The sequence below is a fragment of the Rana temporaria genome, chromosome 7, assembly GCF_905171775.1.
Source record: "Rana temporaria chromosome 7, aRanTem1.1, whole genome shotgun sequence".
NCBI lineage: Eukaryota > Metazoa > Chordata > Amphibia > Anura > Ranidae > Rana > Rana temporaria.
The window spans coordinates 55,117,385-55,140,969 of NC_053495.1; the positions used below are offsets into that span (position 1 = coordinate 55,117,385).

Consider the following 23,585-nt stretch of genomic DNA (forward strand, 5'->3'; position numbering starts at 1 on the left):
GAGTGGCTGTAATGACAAGGCACCATAATTTTTTTCTGATTGTTTAACATTTGCATTGTTGATTGATTCCTATCTCAGGGACACTCCGGTGATATCACTATTGTTGCGAAACATGATTGTTCCATGACAAATTAGCTTGAACCACCCCCAGAAATGGTCAGATTTAATGAGATAAAGGAAACGGACACTGTTCAAAGTCCTGACTGCACCTACATCAATATCTGTTAAATTATAACTTTCTCAGAAGGAACGAATAAACAGGATATATATAAGGGTACCGGTCAGTAGGAAGGAGCTTTGTTCAGCTATCCAGAGCTCCACCAAAACCTGTGCCAACCAGAGCTCCACCAAAACCCCTGCCAACCAGAGCTCCACCAAAACCTGTGTCATCCAGAGCTCCACCATGTCTGTAAGTTCATTTTTAGCACTAGCAATCTCCATATTTCTTTCAGTACAGGGGTCCTTTACACATGTTCCATGATGATTTGTAGTGATGTTTTTTTTTTGAGTGCCTCCTAATATAGTGAATATAGTAGCTGGTAGGGAAGTTCCTATGTAGTACCATGCATTAAAATACAAAAGTATGTATAGTGCATTTTACGTGTGATGCCAGTCATCCTATGAACGATGCACATAATGGAAACCTCAGGAACTATAGGTATCCGGACCCTCAGAAAACCAGCGCTGGCGGACATATGGAGGCTGCTATTGCTTGGCTGCTTCTGATAATGCTAGCTTTCTGGCTTTTTATAACACTAGTACTGGCAGAATCATTGATTTGGATCATAGCGTAACTGTCAAATTTGTTCATTTAGGCCCCATTCACATCTGGCGTTTTGGGATCTCAGGCAGATTCTACCCACAATCCCAAATTGCACAGCAATAGTGGCAAAATGCTCCATGAATGTTTAGGTGCATTGGATAGAAGAAGATCCTGGACTGCCGCACTCCTTAAAATTATGTCTTTATTGTACAAATAAAATCCAAAAAAACAACCAAAGCGATGCAGTCAAAATGAAGTGAACAACAGGAAAAACGGTGGCCGACATGTTTCACATAATGTGATGCTTAATCATAGCTACGAGTAACTTGATGTGAAACATGTCAGCCACCTTTTTCCTGTTGTTCACTTCATTTTGACTGCATCGCTTTGGTTGTTTTTTTGGATTTTATTTGTACAATAAAGACATAATTTTAGGCCAGTTGCTGAGGAACCGTTTAAAATTCGTTCAGTGAATGACCCTGCTCCATTCGACAAAACTCGATCACATACATGATCTACTTTTGATAGAGTAGCCTGCAGGATTTTTTTTTATTTCAGAAGAACATCGACTGCATCCAATCAGCCGATGTTCACCTGAAAAATGTATTGCTGTAAGTGTCCCTGTTTGAGAGATCCTCCTCACTTCTTGTGTTGTCACAAAAACAGGAATTGGGGGAAATCTCCCCAGTGGGGGTACAGACTACAGTACACTTCTGACGAATGTTGTGTACCCATCCACCTCTTACCCAAACCTAGAACATTGCCCGACGGACCTATATCATACAAAAACTTCTCAGTACAATTTCAAGTACTTCAAAACGTTAATTTGCTTTTAACATTTGATTTTGGAACACAAGGACTTTTCCAAACAAACAGCACATTCACTGGAAGACTGAGAAAAATTCTCCATTCTCAGCACCACGGTCAAAAGTGCACATCAATTTGACCCCACCAATGCTTATAAAATCAAGTTAAAGTTCTGAAAATAAAAATGTTTAAAACAAAATTCTTCTAATGTATGACCAGCACTAGACTAGAGCTACACAGCCAATTAAATCTGTTTCTGAGAGATTTAACCTCTTGTTGGCAAACACCTTATTGGCGTCAGTGACTGTCACCAGGGGCTTAAGTCTCTCCTAGGAAACAGATTTGGGCTGTTGCTTTGTGTGCATTTTTAACATGTTTTTTAACATGTTCTTCGAGATTTAACCTTTTGTTAATAAATACCTTTACTGAATTGAGCGTACTACAGATGAGATAATTGTCAACAAGGGGATAAAGCTCTTATGCTTCATACACACGATCGGTTTTCCCGTAGGGAAAACTGCCATGACAGCTTTTGGCTGGGAAAACCGGCCCTGTGTATGCTCCATCGCAGTGTACCCGACAGAAAAACCGCCTGGAATCCCGGCGGGAAAAATAAGAACATGTTCTCTTTTTTCCCGCCGGGATTCCCGGAGGTCTTTTTCTCATCGTGAAAAACGATCGTGTGCATGCTTTTCCGAGGGGAAAAAAAGGCACATGCTCAGAATCAAGTATGAGACGGGAGCGCTTGTTCTGGTAAAACTAGCATTCAGAATGGAGATCGCACATTCGTCACGCTGTAACGGCCTGTAAAGCACGAAGACTGAAAAGCGTGAATCGTCTTTCACCAAACTTTTACCAACACGAGGATCAGCAAAAGCAGCCCAAAGGGTGGCGCCGTTTAAATGGTCGTGTGGTATTTGGCCTGAACGTGTGTATGCAAGGCAGGCTTGAGAGGAATCCCGTCGGGAATTCCTGCCGAGAAAAACGGTCGTGTGTATGAGGCATTAGGCTATGTTTCCACTATTGAGACTCCAAAGGCGTGCGATTTAGAGTGCGACTTTGAGTGCAGCTTTGATCCAACTAGTCGCATCAAAGTAGTGCAGGCACCTTTTCAAAGTCACTGATTTTCAAAGACACGTAGATGGGAACGGGTGCCATTGAAATCTATGGGCTGTGACTTGTCATGAGACTTTGTTTTCAAAGAAGCATTACAATTTGCACTAGTGGAAACGGAGCCTTAGAAACCAGGTATTCAGATCTGACTTGTAGCCCTGGCATTATTCATCTCCCACTGTTATACTGGAATTTAGGTAAAGTCCTAAGGGTACATGGAAGCTCTTGTATTACAAACTGACCAATATCCAATGTGGATTATTAGATTATCTGTCAGTTAGGGGACCAAACGCAAAATAGAGCCTCAGGTAAGCAGATGCTTTTGTAACTTATTGATGAATTTTTTTTGTTCTGCTTTCAAATCTTTAAATTAAGATCTGAGTATAAGGTACATAAAAGTAAAATAAATATATTTTACAATATTAAATTGCCTGAAAATCAAGATGTGTGTTAGGAATCATGGTAGGGCAGGATTCACATATTTGTAGTGCATTACTGCACGTATGTACGCAGAAGTGCACTGTAGTTAGACAGCTAACTCATTTTGAATGAGTTTTCAATGCACCACAATGCACCTATTAGTGTACCTGCACTTTTTTTACAGTAAAAAAAAAAAAACGCCTTAATGGCTCACACCACTTATGGTGGTGTGAGCATGTTGCTGTGCATTGCTGTATTGCTCATGTTTTGCCACATATCAAATGTCTGCATTTAGCTTGAAGGGAACTTTTATTTTTTTATTATGCCAAGTCTGAGATGCAATCTCTGTCCTTATCCCAATGATAAAATACTGCACCTTAGAACCCAGATAAGTATTACGGGTACTCCAACTTCCATATCATATCACTTACAGAATGACATATCGGTATGGATGTCACGCCACTTCCTCAAACGTAATCTTTCTAAAACTGAGCTTGTTATATTTCCTCCTTCCTGTTCCACCCCCATGACTTTACAACAGTGGCGGCTGGTGCTCAACATTTTTTGGGGGGGGTGCAAACAAACAAAAATTCTGAAAAAAAAAAACATCTATTGCAGCCACTGTGCCTATCAAATGCAGCTACTGTGTCCATCAATTGTTGCCACTGTGCCATATTTAATTCGCTTTCCTAACACACAGCAGAGTGAACTGCGAGTGCCCAGCACGGTGGGGTACACTCAGTGGAATGCAATGTGAATGCAATGTGTACTCTCACACACTGCAGCCAGTGAGCATCCCTGCATGCCTGCGCTCTCTGCATCTCCCCCTCCACTTCAATTTTCTTCCAGTCATTGGTTGCTAGGACCGTCAGCGTCCTAGCAACCAATGACATGCTTTGGCCCCACCCCCTACTGCATCAGCCCCCCCTCCCTCTTAGCTCAGTCTGAGTTTCTTCCTGGCGACATGCTTCCCCTCCCCGGACAACTTTCCCTGGATCTCTCAGCTGCTGCAGAACTTCTTGGAGTCGGGAGGGCATGTATGCTGAGTGTTGTAGTGTGGGGTTCCCAAATCTCAAAGACCCCCCTTTCCTCTCCCCACCCTTGCTGCATTTCCCCTCCATGCCTCTCCATCCTAAACAATATTCCCCTCCCTGCCTCTTCACCCTAAACAAATAACCCCCTCCCTGTCCTTCCACCATAAACGATAACCCCCCTCCCTGCCTCTTCAGCCTAAACAAATTACTCCCACCCTGTCTTTCCACCATAAACAATAACCCCCCTCCCTGCCTCTTCACCCTCAACAAATAACCCTCTCCCTACCTCTCCCTCCTCAACAAATAACTCCCCTCCCTGCATCTCCACGCTCAACAAATAACTCCCTCCCTGCCTCTCCAGGCTCAACAAAATAACCCCCCTCCCTCCCTCTCCACCCTCAATAAATAACCCCCTCCCTGCCTCTCCAGGCTCAACAAATAACCCCCCTCCCTGCCTCTCTATCCTAAACAATAACCCCCTCCCTGCCTCTCCCCCCCTTAACAAATAACCCCCTCCCTGCCTCTCCACCTTCAACAATAACCCTTCTACCTGCCAATTCACCCTCAACAAAAAACCCCCTCCCTGTCTCCTCACCCAATGACCCCTGTGTTTAATGACAAGGTTAGTATGGGGGAGAAGTTCCTGTGTAATGATGTGGGAAAGGGGTCCTGTGTAATAATGGGGGGTAGTATTGAGGAAGGATTCCTGTGTAATGATGGGGTAATATGGGGGATGGGTCCTGTGTAATGATGGGGCAAGTATGGGGGAGGGGTCTTGTGTAAAGATAGTGGTAGTATAGGGGAGGGGGTCATGATAAATTATGGGGTAGTATGGGGAAGGGGTCCTGTGTAATTATGGGGGGTACTATGGGGGTGGTTGTGTAATAATGGGGACAGTAAGGGGGAGGAATCTTGTGTAATGATGGGGATAGTATAGGGGAGAGGTCGTGTTGAATGATGGGGGTAATATGGGGGAGGGGGTCATGTAAAAAGATGGGGGTAGTATGGGGAAGGGGTCTTGTGTAATGATGGGGGGTGCTAAATTGAAAGGAGGGGCTCAAGAAAATGTTTGCCCAGGGTACAAAAACTTTCCTGGCTGCACCTGTCACTACATGCATACAGTGCCCAGGGGCGCACTGAGCATTTAGTGGTCAGTGAAGTCCTCATGAGAGGTTCCTGTCGGCAGTTGATGCAGCAGCACTGGGAGAGGAGGATTGACTCTTGCTGGCTGGAATGAGAGGGATGGTGGAGCCATGCAAATGAGGGCAGCTGTTCCAGCCACTTCTGACGTTTTTAACGTTCTAAACGTTAAAAACGTTGTGAAAAAATAGAGCATGGCCATTTTTTAGAACCCAAAAAAAGCTCTGAAGCCCACACACACGATCGTTTTTATTGACGTTTAAAAAAACGTAATTTTTTAGAACCCGGAAAACGGTCGTGTGTACGCGGCATAAGAGCAGCGACCTTAAAATGTGTTGGCTGCACTATATGAAGTTAGGAGCGCCATGAATTTTTCTGGTTTAACAGTTTTTTCCCACTTATAAAGAGGTTGCAATAAACACATTCAGTAGTATATACAGGCCACAATTGTTTATGGTGCCAACAAATAATAATAGAAACACTAAATATAAAACATATAGGCCCGGATTCAGAAAGCCCGGCGTAACTTTGTGCGGGCGTAGCGTATCTCAGATACGCTACGCCGCCGTAACTTAGTGAGGCAGGTTCTGTATTCAGAAAGAACCTGCGCCCTAAGTTATGGTGGCGTAGCGTATGTGGTCCGGCGTAAGCCCGCGTAATACAAATTATCCAGGCAGTGGCCGTGTTGTATGTTAATGAATGGTGACCCCACGTAAATTACGTTTTTTTTACTAACGGCGCATGCGCCGTCCGTGGACGTATCCCAGTGCGCATGCTTTAAATTACGCCGCAAAGCCTCATTGGTTTCGACGTGAACGTAACTTACGCAAAGCCCTATTCACGAACGACTTACGCAAACGACGTAAACGACACAAAATTTGACGCTGACCCGACGTCCATACTTAACATTGGCTACACCTCATATAGCAGGGGTAACTTTACGCCGGAAAAAGCCTTACGTAAACGACGTAAAAAAATGCGCCAGGCGGACGTACGTTTCTGAATCGGCGTATCTACCTAATTTGCATATTCAACGCGGAAGTCTAGGGAAGCGCCCCTAGCGGTCAGCGTAAATATTGCATATTGAGACTTACGCCGCTCGTATCTAGGCAACATTGAGGCGTATCTGATTCTATGAATCAGACGCCAAGATGCGAGGGCCCGCATTCGAAGTTACGACGGCGTATATGGAGACGTAACTCCTTTATGAATCCGGGCCACAAAGTTTATTTATACATAGATAAAATCAGACAAGTATAAAAATATTCACACATCTCCATTCATTGGTTAGAAAGGTTTTGTTGAGTAGATGGGCAAGAAGTGTCGGTAGTATGTTATCCCTAACCGATGCCGGATATAATGCTGTCACCTAGCTACTTTATTGCACCCATTCAATAGTATATTTAACAAAACAAAGGTGCAAAAAACATGTAACTTTGCCCTCTATACCAAGCCAGCCATCACAAAACCTCTCCAACAGTTCATGTAAAATAGCAGATGGCTAGTATCAAATCCTTATCATGTCTACATTTATATTTATGGCTGTACAAGGTATCATAGTGACTCTTTTATTTACTTATTATGGCAATAAAGAGGGTGGGGGGAGAGACGATAATGATCGCTTATGAACTGTAATGCCACGTCTCTCAATATATAGGTGCAGTAACCAGGCCTGCTCCCTGCAGCCTGTCAAAATCAACGGCACACTGAAATATGCCGCGGCTGAACGGGACTGAACTCTGTACAGCGTGAAACTCTCGTTCAGGGAAGTATGCCCCAAGTTGGGCGACGATGGCTGTGGAACAGATCACTCTTCTTTTAGATAATTCTGCTCCACCATCACTTCTTCTTTTCCAAGGCCAGGGGAGAGGTAGCACAACACTCTGGGGTTCCCCTCTCTAGTCTGCTCCTGTATTGTGTGCCGACATGAGTCTTCTCACTCATCAACTGTCCTTTTCTCTCTCTAGTTCCTTGCAGCTCTGACCCTCTTCTTGTCTGGTGGTTGGGGGTTCAGCCTGATTGCTCACAATGTCAGCCAATCCCAGTCCTGCTCTTTCCTCAGGTCTTAAGCAAAATGGCTGCCAATCCTCTTGTATTGGAAACACTTTGGGCTAGATTCACATAGATTAGCGGATCTTTAGATCCGCGTAATCTATGGGATTTACGATCCGCCGGCGCACTTTTGCGAGGCTAGTGCAGTATTCACAAAGCACTTACCTCCAAACTTGCACCGGCGGATCGTAACTCCCCCGGCGGAATTCAAATTCCGCGGCTAGGGGGAGTGTACAATTTAAATCCCCTCGCCGATTTAACTGCGCATGTGCCGCCGGCGATATTTCCCAAGGCGCATGCTCCAAATGACGTCGCTAGGATGTCATTGTTTTCGGCGGCAACGTAAATTCCGGCCATCCGTATTCCCGACCGACTTACGCAAACGACGTAAAAATTTGAAACTCGGCGCGGGAACGACGGCCATACTTAACATTAGCTACCCCTCATATAGCAGGGGTAACTATCCGCCGGAAAAAGCCGAACGTAAAAAAAAAGCGACGGGCGGGCATTCGTTTCTGAATCGGCGTATCTCCTCATTTGCATATTCGTTGCGAGTAAAACACAAAACGCCACCTAGCGGACAGCGGAAGATTGCAGCCTAAGATCCGACAGTGTAAGTCACTTACACCAGTCGGATCTAAGGGAGATCTATGCGTAACTGATTCTTATGAATCAGTCGCATTGATCCGACCGTTGGATCTCGGAGATACGACGGCGTATCAGGAGATACGCCGTCGTATCTCTTTGTGAATCTGGCCCTTTGTCTCTTCATCTATGCTCTGCCAGTAACTAAAAGGGAGGGAGACCTGAGCTGCAGTGAGAATGCGATCTTCTTATGAGTCTCCTAAGGGCTCGTTTACACTTGCTCCAAAATATGACTTATTTGGACACACTTTAAAGCGATTTTTAAAAGTCAAACACTGTAGCTGCTGACTTTTAAAGGGGTTGTAAAGGTAAAAAAAATGTCCCTAAATACTGTATTTATCGGCGTATAACACGTACAGGCGTATAACACGCACCCTAACTTTAAGAGGGAAGTTTCAGGAAAAATACTTTCCACAGCCCCCTGCGTATAACACGCAGGCACAGTTTACCCTCTATTTTCAGGGTAAAAAAGTGAGTGTTATACGCCAATAAATACAGTAGCTTCCTTTACCTTAGTGCAGTCCTCCTTCACTTACCTCATCCTTCCATTTTGCTTTTAAATATCCTTATTTCTTCTGAGAAATCCTCACTTCCTGTTCTTCTGTCTGTAACTACACACAGTAATGGGAGGCTTTCTTCCTGGTGTGGAGAAAGCCTCTTGAGGGGAGTGGGGGCGAGCAGGAGTGTCAGGACCCCCACTAACACACAGCTCCTTTCTCTATCTGCAAAGTAGAGAGTGTCCTGACTTGCCTGCTCGCCCCCTCAAGAGGCTTTCTCCACACCAGGAAGAAAGTCTTGCATTACGGTGTGTAGTTACAGACAGAAGAACAGGAAGTGAGGATTTCTCAGAAGAAATAAGGACATTTAAAAGCAAAATCGAAGGAGGAGGTAAGTGAAGGAGGACTGAACTAAGGTAAAGGAAGCTATTTAGGGAAAAAAATTACCTTTACAACCCCTTTAATAATGACACTTACCTGTCCTAGGCGCCCCGCGATGTCGCCCCCCCGAGGGCGTTTTCTCGATCGTGGCAGATCTCGGCACCGTCATTCTCACTAAGGGTAACAGGCAGTGCCCGTTGCATGAAGGTGAAAAAAAATTAACCTTTACAACCCCTTTAATCTGGCCTTAGAGACTTATCGCGTGGTAATAACTGAATACGATTTTTGAACGTCAACATTGGTTTGATAAGTGTTGCCAAAGTTGAATAGGAAAAGGGAAAAGTCTGCAAAAAAGTTGGCAGAAATTCTTGAGAGATATAGATTTGACCCGGGGCACCTCTTTCTCTTGAAGCCTCTCAAGACTATTGCCAGAGGTTTTAGGGCAAAGTTAAAAAGCTGATGTGAACGTAGGCATACCTTCATTTCCTCTTTGAAATGGTTATCAAAGCCAAGAAAACTTCAGTTAATTATTTAGTTTGGCAAAGCCTATAAATAGCTTTACCTAGATTCTAAAACATGTTATGAAGACTTTCATTTTCAGATGAACCCAGTGCGCTTTGCTAAATACATTTTTGGCATCAAGCAACAGCAAAAAATAATTGAAGACCAAAAAAGATGCACAGACTGCTTCAATAGCCAATTTCTCCATTATTATATTTAAAATATTTTGGTATCTTTAATCAACAATGAGATTGGGAGCCTAGACAGTACTTGACTTTTACCCTATGTTAATTTGAATATATATTTAACATTATATTGAAGGAAGAGACATTCATATACAGTACCTTAGAATGGTTGTAAACCAGGGGTCAAGTCCTGGGGAAAAAAGTGTTGGAACTCCCACCCAAGATCGACTCCCCCACCAAAAAAAAAAAATAATGCGCTCATATGCATAATTACGATCCACTGTACCTTAGTAATCCTTTATGTTACTGGCCGCTTCCTGTATATGGATTCATCGGGTAGTGTGCAGGTATTCCGTCACTTCCTTGATGCCGCAATGTCTCCTGGGAGCTTTTGTCATTGTTTCCAGGAGACATTGCGGAGGTTATCGCAAGTTCTTTCTAAATCCCGCGATAATTCGCGGCAGACCTCCGCAATGTCTCCTGGGAACAATGACAAAAGCTCCCAGGAGACATTGCGGCATCGAGGAAGTGACAGAATACACTACCCGATGAATCCATATACAGGAAGCGGCCAGTAACACTAAGGTTTGCCTGCCCCTGACAGTGACTTGAGCTGGGCATTGCCGCTTAGTGAGGGATTGGCTCGGGCAGCTCGGCTGCTCTAGTCCTGCAAAGGGAACTGCGTTCCTGCTGTGAAAAAAGTGCAGGGACGCCGTTCCCACGCGTTCCTGCAGGACTTGAGCCCTGTTGTAAACCTTTACATATACCTGCTGAAGTAAATAGACTCTGGTGAAACCAAATCCTCAGGCATAAATTGTACTTGTTTACCTGCAGCCCTCACTTCTCTACAGATTTCTAAAACACATCAAAGGCTATTTCTCAGCAGTAGAAGTCATGAGGCGAGGATCTGACATCACACACTGCACATCAGAGGAGAATAGTGTGTAATCTAAGAGTAGAGGGAAAGGGGGCGGGGGGGGGGGGGGTGTAGTATGCTTGTTGTTAGCATAGCATGCCAAAAGTCGCTCTAGAAGATAGTAGAGTAATGAGAGAGCAGACAGAAATCACACTAGGTGCTTTGAATCAAGGCAAGTACATGCTATAGAAGGATATGCTTTGTTCATTTTTCATTTCAGAGGTTTACAACTATCCATCTATATATAACCAGCAGATTGTCCTTTAGCCTAATTAACAGGGGCATATGAGCCTTTTATTTTGTATACAGTTTAATAAAAACCTTATTTTTTTCCGTATTATTATTATTATACAGGATTTATATAGCACCAACAGTTTGTGCAGCACTTTACAACATGAGTTCAGACGGTACAGTTACAACACAATTCAATAAAGGAGAAATCAGAGGCTCCTGCTCATTAGAGCTTACAATCTAGAAATTGTAGACTTACAAATTGTCACAATTGTGTAAAAGAAAAACAGTTGTATAAATACATAGAAAAAATGTAGTGTGTGTGCGTGTATATATATAGGTGTAAACATACAGTACATCTATATTCACGAGGCATCTTGCGGGGGAAATGTATTTATTGTGCTTGGGAATCTTGTTAAACTTGAACTCCAGGCACAAAAGAATGAATTTAAATATAATCTTTAATAGCCACAAAGGATATAAATCCACTTTGTGTGCATCAAATTCCTTTGCTAACCCAGACATTAAAGCGGAGTTCCAGCCTGGGGGGGAAAAAATGTTAAAGTCAGCAGCTACAAATACTGTAGTTGCTGACTTTTAATATAAGGACACTTACAGTACCCGAGCCCGCGATGTCGGCACCCCAAGCCGATCCGTCCATCGGCTTCCTGTGCAGGCGCCAGCACTGCTAGTAAAGAAAATCAGTTTTCTACTGCGCTTGCACAAGTCGCGCAGCGCTTTCTAAATAGTCCCATCATCTTCAGGTCCCAGAAGGCAGCGGGGGGAAGGAGGGCACAATGCATTTTGTGGAAATTACATACCTCAACGTGACGAAAAAGGACAGAAGTCCTGAAATAAACCCATGGAAAAGGCACTAAAAAGTTCCAATTTTTATATATATATATATATATATATATATATATATATATATATCCAAAAACAAGTGGTAGTGGGGGGGGGGTTTGGTGCACTATTGTTTAAGACCGAATTGTCTTTCTGCCTGGAACTCCACTTTAAAGGAGTTGTAAAGGTTTGTGTTTTATCACCTTAATGCATAGGACACCTGCCAATGACGTCCCCCCCCCCAGCCCCACGTTTTACTAACCTGAGCCTCTTCACCTGCTGGCTCCTCCTCTTCTGCATGTGCTACCAGAGCAAGCCGCTCGCTATGGGGGCACACGTTCAGTCTCGCTTCTACGTTTTTTTAAAATGTAGTCTTAAGCCCCGTACACACGATCCGAAAATCGTACGAAAAATGCCGTATTCTAATCGATCGTACGATAATCAGATCGTTAGTACAGAGCTTTCAAGAGTCGATCAGGACAGTTCTTCCGATATTATTCTATTGGACATGCACGGACATTTTTTCTGTACGATGCCAGATCGTACAATTTTCGTTTAATTAGTACAGCTGTCGTTCGAAAATGCAATACAAATGCATTACAACTAGGGTTGTCCCGATACCACTTTTTTAGGACCGAGTACAAGTACCGATACTTTTTTTCAAGTAGTCGCCGATACCGAATACCGATACTTTTTTTTAATGTCATGTGACCGTTTTCAAACCACAATACAGACCAAAGATATTTTCTTTAGAATTATGAAGAACTGGTACATCATGGTGTGGGGCTGTTTTTTAGCATACGGTACTGGAAAACTATATATCATTGAAGGAGTGATCACTGTCAGTGCAGCTCATCGGTGCCAGTGCCCAAAAGTGCAGCTAGCCAGTGCCACCTATCAGTGCAGATCAGTGCCCATTAGTGCATCAGTGCAGGGAGGCAGCTTATTAGTGCATCTCATCAGTGCCACCCAATCAATGCCAGTGCCGCCTATCAGTGCCATCCATTTATGAGTGCCATTCAATCAATGCCAGTGCCACCTATCAGTGCCATCCAATGGTGCCATGCAATTTGTGTTCGATGTCACAAAAAATAAATAAAAAAAAAGTATTCTATTTTGGTATCGGGAGTATTTGCGCGAGTACGAGTACTAGCGCAAATACTCGGTATCGGTCCCGATACCGATACTGGTATCGGTATCTGGACAACCCTAATTACAACACATGACATCACTTCCGAATTTTTATTGTGTCATACGATAATTTTCGTGACTTTAGTAAACTCATTAGATTCGACATGAGATTCGTTTAAAAAAAACAATAAAAAAAAAAAAAGGACGATCATTCGTCCGATAATCGGATTGTGTGTACCGGGCATTAGATTAATTTTGTCCACACTTAGAAACATATTATGGGAGTAGATATTGTTTATCTTTGTCACATGGTAAGGCCATTGTGTACTTTTAGATACATTATACATCTCCAAATACAGTCAGGTGAAAGTACACCTCATGAGAACTGTTGACTTTTTCGAAACATAAAAACTGTTGACTTTTTCAAAACATACTTGAAAAGCGAAACATTACATCTTCTTTCAAAGTATGTTTCAGATAAAGGTGGGATACAGGGAAAAATTGCCTTTTAAATCTGTTATTAAAAAAATAGATGTATGGGTGTACGTAGGAAAAAGTAAGTACATCTTTGGGCTCATGAAGCTGATATTTTTCTCTTTAACAGATATGACTTATTTTAGGCATTTCTGCAGAAACAACCTCTTGTAGGCATTTCCCTGCCAACCAGAATTCCTAAATTGACTTGGTAACATTTTGGCAACTGCTTCGTGTAAAATTCTTTCAGAACTGCCTGTAAGATGCCCACACAATAGGATTGAAATCAGAGCATTGGCTAGGCCAAAGCTTCTACTTCTTTCTGAGCTCTTCCTTGGTGAGATAACTTCTTTATTAACTTCAGGTTTTTTTCATATATAACACTGACAATTTCGCAGCAGACAGTCCATGTTCAAACATGTGTTAAATAAAGTATAACAAATGGTGGTTCAACTGTCCAATCTTGTCATTCTACATAAAATGGTAGATATATTTCTTTCTTCAGTATCTGCACTCTCTTATTTAAACACTTTAAGATCTCTCTGAGGCTTAATCAATAGTTTTACTCGCTCTATAGTATATTGCTGTTGGCAGTTTTATAGCACATTTGTGGTTTGGAATTGAAATTTGCTGTTTGTTTGGTGGAACTACAAGTGAACACATAACTAGTTAGTATACAGTGTTAATTCCGTAACAAGATAAAAAGAGAAAGATAACCGCTCAGGGAGACCGGAGAGCCACTATCCTTGGATCCGAACCTTGGGTGCAGGCAATGCAATAATAGTGCAGGCTTGAGGAAAGAAGATTGGGACAGCCGCACTCCAAAAAAAATCCTGGTTTATTAAAAGTTGATCACAAAACAACATGCCACGGCCAAAAAAACAGAAAAAAGCTGACGTTTCGCACTATAACTCAGTGCTTATTCATAGCTATAGATGATCGTTTTTTTCTATAGGTTTTTTATCCATCAGATAATTTTAAAACAAGTTGCTTTTTTTTTAACCTATGGATGAATAACCGATGGGGCCCACACATGATCGGTTTGGTCTGATGAAAACGGTCCATTAGACCGTTTTCATCAGACTAACCTATAGTGTGTACGCAGCATTACTCGTTGGGCCCCCCGGCTACTACTGGATGAGGAGCGGAGGAAGATCATTCCACCAGGGAAGGGGAGTAGATAGGCAGGTGGATGGCCAGGATTTGAGCCAAGGCAGAAGAACATGCGAGCGGAGCTGAATGGGCATGCGCCCCGAAACTGAAGAAATATTCCCTCCGCTCCGACCAGCACATGATCATTAGAAAGGGGCACAGATAATGGGAAACATACAACTATGCTAGTAGGCACGGCGGTGCAGGGGTGTGTAATTCTAATTTTTTTTATTTTAATTTCTGCACTGATTGTCTTTGAAATTGCCCCTGCCCCCTATTAAATCCAATCTGGGGACAAAACCAGGGACAGACTTGGTCTGGGGATTCGGCACGCCTTGCGCCGGACACATTTAAGTTACACCGCCGCAAATTTCAAGGTAAGTGCTTTGTGGATCGGGCACTTAGGTAGAAATTTTGCGGCGGTGTAACTTAAATCGGAAGATTTAAGTTACGCAGGATATTTGTGGATCTGGCCCAGTGTCTTCAATCAGGGGACTGTCCCCTGAAACTAGGGATATCTGGTCAACCTATAGTGTAGCCAATGACTGCAAACATAGATGACCCAGAGACTGCAAACCCAAGCTTTACACAATCCTAGGATACATCACAGATAGCCTGGTGACCTGACTTCTCAACTGCAGTTAAGTTTGAGTTCATCCCTCTACTCTCTTGTCCTGCTGGTATTTTCTTTGTCAGCATATTTCTTATACAGCACACACGACTGCCAACTTGTGCTCCTTACTCTTCGAGAGTTCGTCTCTACAGGGAATGATATCAAAGCAAGTTAAGGTTTTCACATTTGGTGAATTTAAATGAATATATTATTGTTATTTATTAAATACACATGTGCATTCATTAGCATTGCTTGCATATTTACTTGGAGATCAGTTTTAGGGGTCTCTCAGCAGGGAAATACTGTGGCCCGGATTCACGTAGCTCTGCGTTTCCTTCTGCCGGCGTAACGTATCTCAGATTCGTTACGCCGCCGTAAATTAGGGCGCAAGTTCCGTATTCTGAAAGAAGCCCGTGTAATTCAAATGTGGATGATGTGGGCGTGTTTTATTAAACGGCGCATGCGTCGTTCGTGAAAGAATCCCAGTGCGCATGCTCGAAATTACACGGCAAATCGTCATCGCTTTAGACGTGACTGTAACTTACGTACAGCCCTATTCGCGAACGACTTACGCAAACGCCGTAAAATTTTCAAAATTCGACGCGGGAACGACGTCCATACTTAACATTGTGTACGCCTCATAGACCCAGGGGTAACTTTACGCTGGAAAAAGCCTAACGTAAACGACGTAAAAAAATGCGCCGGGCGGACGTACGTTTGTGAATCGGCGTATCTACCTAATTTGCATATTCAACGCGGAAATCTACGGAAGCGCCACCTAGCGGCCAGCGTAAATATGCAGCCTACGATACGACAGTGAAAGAGACTTACGCCGGTCGGATCTTAGGGAAATATATGCGTAACTGATTCTATGAATCAGGCGCATAGATAAGACCCCGCGACTCAAAGTTACGACGGCGTATCTGGAGATACGCCGTCGTGAATCTGGGCCAGTGAGTCTTTTCCTAATAGCCCTGGTCACTTTTAGGACACAGCAAAGACAGTAGATGAAAAACAGAAAAGAAAAAAAGCTGGTGTCATGAACAGGTGTTACCAGAATCGTGTGAACTGCGACAGAGGACACCAAAACGTACATAAATTAATAATTACGTTTATTTAAAGATAAGTGATAACAATATATAAACACCCGCAATACAGAACAGTGAACAACTAACCAAACAGTGACCCACAAACAACAAATAACTATATACAATAGAAGGGAAGTACCACAATCTTAAACGTAGCCAGGCCAGGGTCATTTACAGGAGATCAGCAGATGGGGGCAAGGAACAGGACAGGACAGGGAGAAGGTGGACGGGATCAAGCTGCAGGGCAAGGTAACAGGATGGACAGGATCAGGATCAGATGCACAGGGTAACAGGATCAGGTACACAGGTTACAGGTTGCAGAATCAGGTTCACAGGTAGCCGATACGGATCAGGGCACAAGGAAGATACCAAGGCAAGCATGTGAATGCTTGCCGGGTATTTATACACACACCTGTAATCAGCCTCAGGTGACGCCTGATCATAGGAGGTGATGTCTGCTCCACAATGCCAGGAAACACCCGCTGGTGGACATTGGTACTGCGGCCCAAGGATCTAACAGTGCCACCAGCAGGTGAAACCTTTTATGACAGCTGGTGAGAGAGTTGGTGAAGAATAACAACCTTCGATAAAGATATGATGGCTCGTGAAATTGTTTGCATTAAAAAAAAAAAAAGATCTTGAGATTTATCATATACCGAAAACAATAAAAAAGGACTCCTAAATTATCTCTTGTTTTTCCTTTCTATTATCCATTAGGAGAAATTTGAAATTGTGAACTTGGAGCTCAAATCTGGAGAAAGTCTGAAGTTGAAGGGCAGACTCACAGATAATGCCAGCAAGTAAGTCTCATGTAGCATTATTCTGTAGCACATTTGTGTCCCCTATAAGGCTGAATATGAAGACAATACTCATGTCAAATTACTCTAAACAAGCTGCTTACAGGTAAAAGAAGCACTGCAAATATCTGCAAGTGCCTGCTCTTCATATTTTAATTAGTATATTATTGTGTAGGATCACCAAAAAATGTAAGTAATCGGAGATTGAAAAGTCCAAATCTACCTTTTATTTGTGATATTTTAACCGGTTGCCGACCGCCGCATGTATATGTACGTCCACAGAATGGCACGTACAGGCATATAGGCGTACATGTACGTCCCCGCCTTTCCGCGGGACGGGGGTCCGATCGGGACCCCCCCTGTAACATGCGGCGGTCGGAAACCCGCGGGGAGCGATCCGGGATGAGGGTGCGGCTATTCGTTTCTAGCCGCCCCCTCGCGATCGCTCCCCAGAGCTGAAGAACGGGGAGAGCCGTATGTAAACACGGCTTCCCCGTGCTTCACTGTGGCGGCTGCATCGATCGAGTCATGCCTTTTATAGGGAGACTCAATCGATTAAGTCAGACCTACAGCCACACCCCCCTACAGTTGTAAACACACACTAGGTGAAGCCTAACTCCTTCAGCGCCCCCTGTGGTTAACTCCCAAACTGCAACTGTCATTTTCACAATAAAGAAAGCAATTTAAATGCATTTTTTGCTGTGAAAATGACAATGGTCCCAAAAATGTGTCAAAATTGTCCGAAGTGTCCGCCATAATGTTGCAGTCACAAAAAAAATCGATGATCGCCGCCATTAGTAGTAAAACAAAAATAATTAATAAAAATGCAATAAAAATATTCCCTATTTTGTAAACGCTATACAAACCAATCGATAAACGCTTATTGCGATTTTTTTTACCAAAAATATGTAGAAGAATACGTATCGGCCTAAACTGAGGGAAAAAAATGTTTTTATATATGTTTTTGGGGGATATTTATTACAGCAAAAAGTAAAAAATATTGCATTTTTTTCAAAATTGTCGCTCTATTTTTGTTTATAGCGCAAAAAATAAAAACCGCAGAGGTGATCAAATACCACCAAAAGAAAGCTCTATTTGTGGGGAAAAAAGGACGCCAATTTTGCTTGGGAGCCACGTTGTACGACCGCGCAATTGTCTGTTAAAGCGACACAGTGCCGAATCGCAAAACCTGGCTTGGGCATTTAGCTGCCTAAAGGTCCGGGGCTTAACCGGTTAATAAAAATCCATGGTGTGCTTACTAAATATCCGGTGATTACTTTGGTAGTCCTTTGGTGCTCGTACACATTTATCTACTGAGCCATATTGAGAACTGCCTCCATCTTGGTACACCTCTTTCCATCTAATCAGGCTGATAAGAGACTGCTAGGGATTACTGGTATTAAGCTGGCCATACACAGAGCAAATCTTGTCTGGTCTCTAGGGAACCAGCTGAAATTTGCGCCGTGGATGGCCCTGATGGCTACCTCCACCCCGATATCACTAGATTGAAAAATCAAAAGAGCCGGGTGGAAAATTTTCAAAATACAATAGCCACGTGGGAGATTTGTCCATCTGTGCTGTGTAGTATGGATGACATAATCTGTTCGATTTCTGCATTAGAGTTATTTTACAAGTCCGTGCCCTCTCCAGTGCCTTATAAATGACCGGCACCACACTTTTTATCCCTCTCAGCAAGATCCATTGTAAAAGGTCAGGTAAAAAAGAATAGACAGTACAGGAAAAAAAGCAAGAGTATGAAAAAAAATAAAAAACATTTAGCTAGTGGAACCCAGTTTATTGATTATTTCCCCTAATTGTTCCTGAATAAACACAAAGAAAACACAAACTACTGGATGCTGGGGTCCTTGGACCAACCAAGAAGTACCCAAGGCCATCAGGATGAGCCCAGAGATTTAACAGCTTTACACAGAAGCAGAATGTTGGCAGCCAAGATTTGCTTGCAAGAGCCATGGGGGTAGGGGACGGGTCCTCTAGTAGAGAGGGGGCTAGTTTCTGGCTCCCTAACTTGCGGTCTGTTTCCAGTAGTAACTGGAACCAAACCCATGTTTCAAAGATCCATAGCCTGGTCACATGCTACGGGAAGGAAGGAGTTAACAAGTGAATGAGGTCCACGCTAGCTGCATGGCAGGACCACATTCCGTTACTGGGAGTGAAGTAACAGAGGTATGCTGGATTGGTAGAGAGGGAGCGGGCTCAGCATCAAAACATACAACATAACCCTTTGGACTTCAATGAAGTTGTTCTGGGGTGTATGCTGCTCTCCCAGAGTCCACAAATGGCTAAAATAAAGAAAATAATTTATTGGAGTCTATAATTTCAGAAAGCTATCTAATGTTTATGTTCTGGATGATCATGATTGGTTATATCTGATAATCTATGATTTTGATGTATGTGAGTTCTTCCTTTTTCCATACAGCTTTTCCTTCAATTTGGGAAAAAGCAACAGTGATTTAGGTTTACATTTTAACCCACGCCTAAATGAAAATGTAATTGTGTGCAACTCCAAAAACTGCAACAACTGGGACTCAGAAGAAAGAAGTGGCCACATGTGTTTTACACCCGGGACAGAAGTCAAGGTCAGTATGACGAGGTCAAAGATAAGTCATCTGACACAGTCAAATACTGATGTCATTATAATAAACATTGGAATATTCTGGAAAGGTTACTTTGCAACAGGTTGCGATTGGCATATTATCATAATACTTAAAGGAACACTAAAGATAAAACATTTTTAACCTCCCTGGCGGTATGATTCTGTCTAGAATTACGTACCAAAAGCGGTACCATTATTTTGCAAGGAAATTTGGTGTTTTATACTGTAGGCCTGCAATTCTTAGGAATAACTAATTTAAATCTGACCAAACAAGAGTCTAGTAGGCATCCCAGGTATGAATTGTTTTTAAAAACAAAATTATAAATTATAATATAATAAATAATTATAACAAATAATAATTTAATTATAATAAAAATTATTCAATAATGTAATCAACTAAAAAACACTGAAATTTGCTCAGTTGCAGAATTGTTGCTGTCATTACTTTTATTTTTTTATGACGAATTTCCCCACAAATCGCTATCGCACAATTCTGCAAGTGATTTAAATTTATTATCGCTGTTTTTTAGCGGCTCTAAAACCATTTTTGACATAAAGGGACACTTTTGGTTGCTATGGACAATCTACAGTTTGCAGGCAGAGAACAGTTTTTATTATATAAAATAACATGTAGGACACTGGGCAGACCACTAGGGACAAGGGGGGTGTGTATTTTTTACATACAGTACTGTAATCTATAAGATTACAGTATACTGTATGTAATGTGTTTGTTTACTTTTTTGAATTTGGCGCCGTTCTCCGCCCCCGTGCGTCGTAACGTCGCAGGGAACGGAGATCGGCGGCACACGGGGACACTGTGAATCGAGCGAGGACGCCGCTCGCTCACAAAGCGGGGATGCATCACAGGATCCAGGGACAAGGTAAGTTACTTTGTCTGTGGATGCTGCGAAAGGTAAGCCGCGCCGCTGCACGCTCTGCACATCTACCCCGAGCGTGACTCGGGGATACCGATAGTAGCATGGAAAAACCACCCCGAGTCACGCTCGGGGATATCACTAAGCAGGTTAAATAACAAACATGTTATACTTACCTCCACTGTGCAGCTCGTTTTGCACAGAGTGGCCCCGAACCTCCTCTTTTGGGGTCCCTCGGCGGCTGTCTCCGCTCCTTCCCGCAAGAACTAACCACCTTCATGCGCGCTCCAGTGATGCAGCCTGCAGCTATAGGTACTCACTGTATCACTCGGCCAATGGCTGCGCTGCTTTCAATCAACCATTGAACGAGCCAAGAAGCCGGCCAAGAAGTCTGCGTGTTCACAGCGCGGGACTTTCGAGGGGTCAGGTAACATGCCTGATGAAGGGGCCCTACGTGGCTCCGAAACGTTGCACTTTCTTTGTGTTGTGATCATGCAATAAAACATCCGTTTGGACGCTATTTAAGTCGTTCCATGGCGTGCTGGCAAATATTTCTACTGAAAGGTAAGTAAACGGGGGCTCGGGGGGGGGGCGCTAATCCACATATGTTTTTTCACCTTAATGCGCGGCTGGGCACTTAAAGAGGACGTACAGGTACGTGCTTATGCCCAGCCGTGCCATTCTGCCGACGTAAATATGCAGGAGGCGGTCCTTAAGTGGTTAAATGGATCACAGGCATACATAAAACCTAAAGGTTTAAAAACATTCCCATTGTATCGAAACAAAAAATTACTGCAGTTAGGCCTCAGAGAGTCTCAGAGAGTAAATCTGACTATTCAAAGATTTGCATAGACCTAACAATCACAGTCATTCAGCTTTAAAATAAGATCTAGTTAACCTTTGTAGCTTCAGGCACTTTGATGCAATTAATAATTACATTTCACAGCAAAAGTGAAAGAGTCTTTAAAGCGGAGGTACGCTGAAAAAAAGAATATTAAAAGCCAGCAGCTATAAATTCTGCAGCTGCTGATTTTAAATATATGGACACTTACCTGTTCAGGGCGCCCGCAATGTCGGCAGCCGAAGCCGATCTGTCAGTCTACTCTCGGCTGCTGCCGCAGCCATCCTCGTTAAGCCTTGCGGCTTCACTTCGTGGTTCCCTACTGCACACACGCGAGTCGCACTGCACGTCCTCATTGGTCCGTGCTGTCTTCTGTGACCTGTGTGTCTCCCAGAAGACAGTGGGGGAGGACAGAGTAGGCGCCGGAAGTGGCATAGGTCACCTCGGTAGTGGGAGCAAATACCTGTATTACACAGGTATCTGCTCCCTCCTCCCCCCTGAAAGGTGCCAAATGCGACACCGGAGGGGGGGGGGGGTGATTCCAAAAAGTGGAAGTTCAATTTTTGGGTGGAACTCCACTTTAAAGAAAATTTAGCAGTAGAATTTTTTTTCAGTACTATCATCCATGGGACAGAGTATATGTAGTACTTTCTCCCATATTTCAAAGTGCTTTCAACCCTAATTTTAAGTAGTGTCCTGCCCCCCTCCCTTTTGCTGTGGCCGATCCGACAATAGCTTTGATTAATAGCTGCAGCTTGGTTGAATAAGGTCCTAGCTGCAGCTTGTCTCGGCTGTGAACACTTTCCCCAAGTCAAGCAACAGCAAGAGGAAAGCATAGGCTGACATTTCCCTCCCTCCTTCTGCATTCCTCTGGCCATTGCTTGTCTTGGGAAAGTGTTCACAGCCGGGACCAGCTGCAGATAGGAATCATTTGTCTCCTTCAAAGACGGCCAGAGGGAAGGGAGGTAAGTTGATACTCATAATGCCCATAGGGGGCAACTGTAAGATACAAATTCTACTGTTAGATCTTCTTCAAGTTGTTCTCTCAGCAGCTCTGCTCATTCTGCTCTCCCCTTAGAGAGCACCTGCTATGCGTTTGCATTAGAGAATAAAAATCTGCAGAGTCTCTACATATAGGTGGAATCTGAGTTTCTAACAGGACGTTAGTGTTTTTAAAGTGAACTTTAAAGATAGATTTGTTCACAGTGCATGTAGCTACAGAGGTCAGTAAGGGCTTGTTTTATAGATCATTTACTGCGTGTTAAGAACGTGTACCCACTTGAGTGTCCATTGCCTGGGCACATTAGACTTTACATCTCTAAAGCATTGACAGTCAACTTTCTCAATATAGGACCATGTAGGACCAAAGGTCCATATATAATATTCAGTTAATGTAATGCAACAAAACATTGTCAAAGACTGCAGCAATGCAACAGGAAATTGTCAAAGACTACAAGCTTGCTTCAGGAGGCATACGCCCCATACACACGCATGTTTCCACATTTAAAGGTGGTGGAAGTCTTGCACGACAGAGTGGATAATTGGCCGTGAGGCCATTATGTCTTCCTGCCCAATCTATCCCCTATCAGGATATTCAGATGTTGATACATTGCGTTTCTAAGAACAATTAGGAAATGAATCATCTGCAGCAGAAGGGAGGGGATTTTTGATGGAACAGTTATGCCACTCGGCTGCAGATTAATTGTTTGAATTCTTCATGTAAAGCAGAGTTCATTAATTCAGGGCTTCATTTCCATTGCAGATCTCAATCAAGTTAAATGGGGACAAGTTTGATGTGAAGCTTCCTGATGGTCATGAAATCTCTTTCCCCAATCGTCACGGCCATGATAAACTTACATATCTCTCAGTCAAAGGGGACTTTAAAGTGACTTCATTTAAATATGAATAATTTGTGCCTTATTAACTGTCTCAATAAAAATGATATTGCCAAACAAATCTCATCCTTTTAGCCTGTCATTGTGCATATAGTGCATTGTGTCTTGTGCAGACTAAGACTTAGTTCACATTACTGCTATGTGATGTTGATGTGATATTTTTTTAGTCCGATGTAGTGCGACTTTGATTCCATTTGTGGTTATGTGGTTAGCATATTCTATGGAGCCAAATTACACAAAAATTGCACCAAAGTAGCGCAAGTTCGTCTTCCAAAATCAGAGACGCTTTGATGTGAATGGGCACGGTTGAAAATAAAAGTGAACTCCCTTGTCATGCGAATCTGTGGGACTCAAGTCACAATAGAAATCACACCAGGGCGAACCAGCACTAATTGATAATAGAGTCCAACGTAAACTTCTTATTACATTTCATAATGATGTTTAAAGTGACACTAAACCATATCCTTATGCTCCAAAAATAATCAATGCGCATCCACATGGCCCTGTAATCTATTTTCCCCTCACTTCCCTTGTTTGGAGTGAGCAATGCATGCTAGTTGTACTCTGCCCTATGCAT

The 23,585-nt window shown here is 43.1% G+C and overlaps 1 protein-coding gene across 1 annotated transcript; it reads left to right on the plus strand.

The window, feature by feature from the left end:
- Nucleotides 1-300: 300 nt before the first annotated feature.
- On the plus strand, nt 301-23,069 carry LGALS2 (galectin 2). Its single transcript, XM_040359414.1, has 4 exons — nt 301-409; nt 16,704-16,786; nt 19,221-19,380; nt 22,876-23,069. The coding sequence occupies exons 1-4, from the start codon at nt 404-406 to the stop codon at nt 23,020-23,022; spliced, it is 396 nt and encodes a 131-aa protein (XP_040215348.1). The 5' UTR covers nt 301-403; the 3' UTR covers nt 23,023-23,069.
- The last annotated feature ends 516 nt before the right edge of the window (nt 23,070-23,585 follow it).

Bases quoted from the DNA above. Each gene is read 5' to 3' on its own strand.
- LGALS2 (XM_040359414.1), top strand. The intron at 16,787-19,220 runs GTAAGTCTCATG...TTTTCCATACAG, and splicing joins CTCACAGATAATGCCAGCAA to CTTTTCCTTCAATTTGGGAA. The intron at 19,381-22,875 runs GTCAGTATGACG...TTTCCATTGCAG, and splicing joins CACCCGGGACAGAAGTCAAG to ATCTCAATCAAGTTAAATGG.